This window comes from Echinops telfairi, unplaced genomic scaffold, assembly GCF_000313985.2.
Source record: "Echinops telfairi isolate 266 unplaced genomic scaffold, ASM31398v2 ScPeMD7_7469;HRSCAF=8507_1, whole genome shotgun sequence".
Classification (NCBI taxonomy): domain Eukaryota; kingdom Metazoa; phylum Chordata; class Mammalia; order Afrosoricida; family Tenrecidae; genus Echinops; species Echinops telfairi.
The window spans coordinates 8,879,853-8,887,276 of NW_022111373.1; the positions used below are offsets into that span (position 1 = coordinate 8,879,853).

Here is a 7,424-nt window from a genome sequence, read left to right on the forward strand (position 1 = left end):
CGGGCTGCGGGGCTGCGAGCCGGGGAGGCCGTGAGCGCCGGGCCGGGCCCCGCTCACCGACATGCTGACCTTCTTCCTTGTGTCGGGGGGCTCCCTCTGGCTGTTCGCTGGTAAGTCCCCACCGCGTCTCGGTTCTTGACATTCACCCCCGGAGCGCTGCGGGGCCGTGCCCCGGGGTGCCGCTCGTACTATCCTCGCAGCCTCCCAGCCCCGGGCCCGGGTCGCTCGGCCCCCATTGCCGCAAGCTCGGGGCCCGGTGTGGGAAGGCGCCCGCGCTGCGGCGCTGCGCGGCCTGGTTCCCGGCTGCCCTACAACTAGCCCCTTCGGTTCTTGCACCCTGCTCCTCCTCTGTCGGGGGCCATCTGCGTCTAGGACGAGGCCCTGAGCCCACTCTTCCTCCTAGGACAAGACGGAAAGCTGCCTTAACGCTCCTTCTCCCTTCCTTGGGGACCGGAAACCAGGGTGTTGGCCCACACAGTCCCAAGGCAGGTCGGGGACTCCACCTGAGAACCCCTTGACCTCTGACTTGGGATTTTCTCAGGACCCTTGTCTTCTCGTCCAGCAGCCAGAGGGCAAGCTGTCTGTAAAGTGGATTTCCCCTGGCTCCTCAACTTTGTGCAGGGCTTACGCCCCACCCAACCCCCCAGCTGCCCTTCCCTTGCCAAGAGGCTATGAAGACCCTTGCTGGCTCTCTGCCCACCCCCCACCACGAACGTACCACTCACATCTGGGGTCTCACCACAGGCCCGTTCTTCCAGCACTGCACAACCTCTCCCCTCTCTGAGCCTCTGATTCCTTGGGGGGTGGGGATGGATTATGCCTTTGGGATATATAGCGTACCACTAAAGATCTCCACCTCAGCCCCGTGTTCAGGTTAGCTGCTATGTATGCTCAGTGCTGGATCTTTAAACTGGCTTTAAGGTAAGCCTAACCGGTTCAAAGCCAAACCCACTGCACCACTCTGGGGCAGAGCAGAACTGTTTCAGAGGGTTCTAAGACAATCAGTCTGCACAGTGGCGGTGTGCTACGTCTTTCTCCCACAGAGTGCCTGGTAGGTTTAAGAGCCACCAATCTTTTCTTCGTGACCAAGTACTTTAACCACAGTGCCACCAGAGAAAAACCCTATGAATGATAGGGTTTGTTAGTGTTTATTATCTCTTGACATTCAAACAGCAGCGTCAGAGGAAGTAATAAGATTCTTGTTGAATCATGGCAGAAGGGGAAGTGGACCTTCTTAAAATTCTTACCTAAAACTTTGCCTGTATTATTTATCATATTTGCCCCAAAATGATGCACTCACACTAAGATGCATAGCTAGGAAAGTAATGGGAGGGGGGTTGTGTGCTTTGCAGCGAGCCCTGTTACACATGTGTTATTTGCATCAAGTGTAACAATCATAGCAAATCCCAGGAGGTTGGTGGTACCCCCCCATTTTTACTGAGCTTCAGAGGCTATTTGACTTGTCCAGTGTCTCAGGGATATTAATTGGAAGCCTAGGGTGTGATTGAGGTCTCAACTGATTATAGGCAAAGGGTGTGCTAGACCTTTAAACTGGAGGTTGGTGGACCAGGTGCTCACTTTCTCCTACCCCCACCATTGCCCAGCGGCTGGCCACAGGGACACCGTGGCTGGACAGAGAAGCCTGGGAAGGCCTCTCTAATCCCCTCAGCTCTCTAAGCTCCTTCTGCTGCTCACCTCTGAGAACAGGCCTTGCAGGGCCACCTGGTCCCGAGGCAGGCTTCTAACAGACACGTTTGATGATCATGCTAGAGCCAAACCCACTGGCAGCATGTCGATTCTGACTCCCAGTAACCCTGTGTAGGGTTTCCAAGACTGTAGGTCTTTACAGGAGCAGGCATCTTCACGTTTCGCCAGAGGAACCGAGCTGCCATCGGGTTTGAATTACCGAACTTTTTGTTAGTAGCCCTAGGCTTAATCCACAGTACCACCAAGGTCTCACTCAATTCACTACCCTGAGCCGATGCGGATGCATACTGATCTTATAGGACAGAGTAGAACTGACCCTGTGAGTTTCCAAAATGGTAGTTCCATAAGGAAATAGCCCCGTCTTACCTCCTGTGGAGCAGATGATGGTTTCCGAACTGCTGACTTTGCAGTTAGCAGTTCAGCACGATGCCACTAGGGCCCACCAGGGTCAGGTGGGGCTATCAAAATAATGATGATAGTGGTAATAGTAACAGGCACCATTTATTGTTTACGTGATGCTCTCGTAGCCTTTCCTTAGGCCCAGGGAGCCTTTGCCCTACTGTCTGGAAGTCTCACAGAGTTGAGTCCAAGGGCAACCCTCTGAAGCCTTGGGCATGCATGGCTGCAGGGAAGGGCCTGGAGACTGCAGGGCTATATGTGGCAGACTGCGGGGGTTCAGCGGACCACTGATTCAGACTGGCCTATGGTCCTGCTTCCTTTCAGAGGGTTTTCCAAAGTGGCCTTTTGGGTGGTCAGGCTGAGCACCCCTTGGGAAAAATGGCAGCTAGTTCCAAAGAGATCAAGCTTCTTTTTGGCCACAGGAATGGCTTCAGGGTGCCTCTCTTGGTGTTGCAGTGAGAGAGACTGAGGGCAGGTGTGTGACGCTCACTAGCTAGAACACCCCACACACATGTTGGAGCATTCCCGGGCGACGTGTCCACTCCGAGTGGGACTTTGCCTGGACCCTGCCTGGCCTTTGTCTGGCGGTGGAGGTGCCTCTGGGCTGAGAACAGTAGTTTATCGAGCATACCCAAGAAAACAACTGCCTCGTAATCTCCAGGGTCCTGGAACAGCAACCAGATCCCTTAGGCTCAACCAGAAGGAGTGGACCCCTAGGTGATGTCACTCTTTAGTAGATTTCTGTGCTTTTTTTCCCATCCAATCTGGCCCTAGGGTCAGGCAAAGGCTGAGAAAGAGTGACATTGGGGTGGGCGGGGAGTGGTAACTGGAGGAAGAGCTGCCTGGCTGGGCGAGGTGGCTGTGCACAGTATCCTCTAGGAGAGCAAAGGCTGCCCCTGCCCACTTCCCTGCTGTGGAGGCCAGCGCTGAGTGCAGGACCAGCCCAGAGTACACCTGGCTGTGGAACAGTGAAGGAAACGTGTATAGCAGGTCCCGTGTGAGGCAGATGCTGTACTCAGCCCGAGATAACATGGCCTCAGGACTTCAATCCAGCACTCTCAAGAACAAACTTTGCCTTGTGAAATAGCATGGCTTGGTATTCCGTAGGAGTAGTAAGCCTCATCTTTCTTCTATGGAATGGCTGATGGTTACGAACTGCTGACCTTGCAGTTAACAGCCCAGTGCATAACCACTAGGAGCTCAGATTTAGCTGCAGTGGCCAATACAGTTCAAAAGAAAGGGAGTATTGCCATGAGCAATGAGAGGCTGTTTTGTTTGGTGTTATGGGTGAGACCAGATAGGCTCCAAGGAGGGCCCGAGTCAAGGCCAGGCTCCAGGAAGGAGATGGAGGTGCTCCGGGGAGAGAGAGGTAAGGGGAGGCTGCCAGGCCAACAGCAGGCAGGCATAGCAGGCCTCTGACTCCGGATGTACTAGGCAGGGCTTGCACACCCCAGCTCAGACCAACCCACCTGGATCCTCCACCTGGAGCTTTCATCACCACTCCAGGCAGAGGTATCTAGTCAATAGTTAGTACCTGGACAGAGGGTGGAGCTTCAGGCAGAACAAGCAGCTCTCTGGCCTGCTGAGACAAGGGACACCCAGCTATGCACAGTTCGAAGCACCAGGTGAGAGGAGGCTGACCCCAGTCTCTTCTCGCTTCTCCCCAGCCTGTGTAGTAGGATGCCAGGGGCTTCCAGCAGACCACATGGACAGCAGGGGGCGACAGAACCTGGTCATCGGGCTCTCCAGCTAATTCCTCCCTGGTTGGCCTGGGACCTCGGCCTGTCCCAAACACAGCAGGTAGGGTGAGTGAGCAGGAAGCTCTGGCTTCTTTGAGAAAGAGGCAAAAGTCACAGAAATTCTGCTGTCTCCAGACACTCAAATATGGATGGGATGAACTGCTCGGTGGATGGATGTGTGTGAAGGAGGTCTTTTCAGCAGCCGGATGAGGAGCATTGTTGCAAGTATATGTTGTTACAAGTAAGCTACTGTTTCATTGAGCACCTGCCATGTAGCAAACACGTTGCTCTACAATGCCCCCATGTTCGAGTTCAAGGAAGGACCACTAGGCGTGGCCAGCGGGGGCCTGAGCCCCTCCAGCCAGGCTTATCAAGGAAGAGGTCCTTGGACAAGGATGGTTCAGTGAGAGGACACTTGCAGCGTACCAGGAGCAAGGGCTGATGCACAGGAAAGGGCTCTTGAAGTGTGCACTAAAGTGGTAACAATGAGGTTCAGGATTCCTGCATGCAAAAAGGAATAGGGAGAGAAAGGCGTGTGTGCAGAAAGGTTGACACTAGGAACAAACAAGGTCTAGGGACAGTTTCTGCTGAGCCAGTGAGGTCACCAGGTTCTGCAGGCTCTAGAGTGCCAGGCCAAGCAGCATTGACTTTGTTCTGTGAGGCGGCTGCCTCACGGAAGTGTGACTGGAACTGGAAATGAGGGTGGCCAGGGTGATAGCTCCCCTGCTCCTCAAGCTGTCCGCATTCCGTGGTGGTGCATGTTCCACTGAACCGTGGCCTTTAGCCTCTTCCACAGGCTCTGGGCTCTCCGTGGGAACAGCGACAAGCTGACCCATTCCACACCCCCATCCAGGTTCAGGCACACGGCATACATGGGTGTTGGTTGCCTGAATGAGTGCTATTAAAAAAAAAGAAAAAGAAAACCTCCTGAGAACAACTTATCTCCATCACAAAGTTTTATAAGCTTTTCTGTGACCACAAGTTCACCAGCAAATAACAGAGCTTAAGTATGAGCCTACTAGATGCCAAGCTGCTTGCCCGGGTTGGGGATGATGTCAACCTGGTATTTGGAAGGGAACGCAGGTGTGAACCCCTTGCAGACTGGGCCAGTGTTAACAACCAGTGTGGCTGGCTCTAGAAGTAACTGCTGAACGAAAGAATGCATGAATGGGCCAGTGACAGCTTTGGGGGATGATGGTCTCTGCTGAGGGTGAGATCATACTGCTACCTTGGAGCCCCAAGGCTCTGGTTGCTCATCAAATTGGGAGCTCTGGCAGTTCTGTCAATCCGGATAAAGAGGCATTCCAAAGTCCCCACCCACACTGGATGGACTGATCTGACAGTTGCATTGGGTAGGAGAGGCCCTCTTCAGGAAGCATGCCTTGACCTGCTCAGAATCCCTGCCCATCCCGGTCTCGTATTCTGTGTAGACTTGACCTCTCCTGCTTGGAGCTTCAGCTCAGACCAGCGGATGTTTGGGGTTGCTGAGGTCTGAGACTGAATGGTGCCTGGCTTGGAAAGAAGGTGGTGTGGGGGGCTGGGGACTTCTGTAAATAGACTGCGGAGGAAACCGCTGTAGGCAATGACGTAGTAGCAAGTGAGATGTCAGAATGTCAAGTACTCTTTGTTTGCCCTTTCTTCTTTCCTACGTGTGGAGACCTCATCCCACTCTTCATTCGTAGGCTTCGGCTGGTGCACAGGGAGACCACCACACCTTGGGCTCCGACAGCTAAACCAAGGGTGGATCTTGGGTGGGGTGAGTGTTGGTGTTGCCGTAACCCTGGCGTTGTGCTGTAGGTGGTCAGGGCGGTCACCCGTCACTCAGGGAGAGGCCCTGGAGTATCAGGATGGGTGGTGTCATTCATAGCCATTTGTGTGGCCTCTGGTGCATATGAGGAACCGACAGATGGTATGTGTGTTGGGACAGGCATACGTTCTGGTCCAGGCTGAACTCTCTAGTCTTAGGCCCAACCAGAAATCTCAACAGTTTGAAAGATTTTGAATCCCAAAGGGTCCCACCCGAGCCTGTCAGCCTGTTCTTGCCAGAGGCATCTGTCCTCCTCCTCCCCCTAGTCTAGACATCCAACCCCAGGGATGTCTGAGGACTCCAGTGGGGAGTGGGGGTGGGGTTGGGAGGGGCCTTGCTTCTGATTTGCCCCTTTTGGCTTCCATTCCAAGACAGCTACCTCCTGGGGCTGCACAGCATGACACCAGGCTAGGCTGGTGTCCCTGGGAGGACAATCTGCATCTCACTTGCCAGACTCAGGTCGTTACCTGTCTGTGGGGGCCCAGGAGCAGACCCCCGTGGATGCTGGCTGTTGGAAGAATGAGAGGGGGAGCAGGTAGGCCCAGGTTGAATGGGCCACCACTAGGGCACTGCCAACCAGTGCTCAGAACCGCTTCCCACTCCCAGCATCCCACAGCCTGGCCCACCAGCAGAAAGTGGATCCTGGGGTGGACAGGTCTTGACACTGTGGCAAAGCCCTGTCTCCCAGAGACTGTCACTGGGCTCTTCCTGTGGCTCCCCACCTGAAGGACAGAAGTGTCCTTTCTCTTTGCCCTCCTCCTCGGGCCGCTCCATGCACTCTCACAGAGACAGGCCTGGCATCCTCACTGTGGGCATAGGGTGTGCCTCCAACGGGCAGCGGAAAGACGTGAGGAAGGCAGCAGTGGGTAGTCACTAGAGCTGGGTGTTTTCTCGGGGCTCAGAGGTTGACAAGGCCTGTTTCCTGTGGCTTGTGGGAGATCTGGGGCACCCAACAACCCTCCTGCGTGTTCAGGACCGGTTCCGACGTGTGGTGTCATCCTAAATGTCCTCTCCGGCTAAATGACCATTAAAGGGATGTTGGCATTCCTGCAGGTTCTTCGTGGATGGAATCCACGGTGCCCCACGGTGCTGTTGCTGTGTCCTGTCAATTCCTACTCAGAGCTGGCGTCTGTACCAGTGTGGCTCGTAAGCTCTTTTCTCCCCCAGGGCGAGTGGGGCTTTAAGAAAGGGGTGGTTGCAAACATTTGGTTGGCAGTGCAACTCACCGCTCTGCCGTGAGATTTGTGCTAAGGTTTGTGAACCTGGCGAACCTCCCAAGAAACTCGCTGCCATCGGGTTGAAGCGGACTCAGTAGCAGCCCCATAGGGCAGGAGAGCCCTGCTCCTGTGGGCTTCTGAGGGGGCAGCTCTTCCCAGGAGCAGAAAGCCTCGTCTTTCTCCCTTCCCAAACCTAGGAAGCCAGAAAAGCAGCCTTTCTGACCTCTCAGAGGCTGAACAAGATTGTGGCATGAGCATATCAGGGTATCTCTGTTGAAGATGGAGTCCGAGCTCTGTCTGGGGTAGTCAGAAGGTAAGGAGCCCACCCCTCGGGCTCTGAGTTACCAGGAAGCCCGAGGGCATCTGTGGCAGCACCCCACTGGATAGGGGGGTAATGGTACATGGTGCCTCCATTCCTAGCAGAAACCCTTTTTGTGCACCGTGCAAGGTGTTCTTGTTTATGCTCGCTTTCCCCTCCCTGCTGACCTTGCCTGCCCACCAACCGTGCCAGGGGACTTCCCACAGTTCCCTCCCACTGGGGACCTTGCCACCTCC

General features: G+C 54.8%; 1 protein-coding gene across 4 annotated transcripts in view; it reads left to right on the forward strand.

Moving 5' to 3' along the window:
- Positions 1 to 36: 36 nt before the first annotated feature.
- ACSL6 (acyl-CoA synthetase long chain family member 6) overlaps positions 37 to 7,424 on the forward strand; it is a 68,491-nt gene continuing 61,103 nt past the window's right edge. For all 4 annotated transcript variants that reach the window (XM_045284966.1, XM_045284968.1, XM_045284965.1 and 1 more), the window contains exon 1: positions 37 to 110. In XM_045284966.1, coding sequence (XP_045140901.1) covers positions 62 to 110 — 49 coding nt within the window. In that variant the 5' untranslated portion in view covers positions 37 to 61. The remainder of the gene's footprint in view (positions 111 to 7,424) is intronic.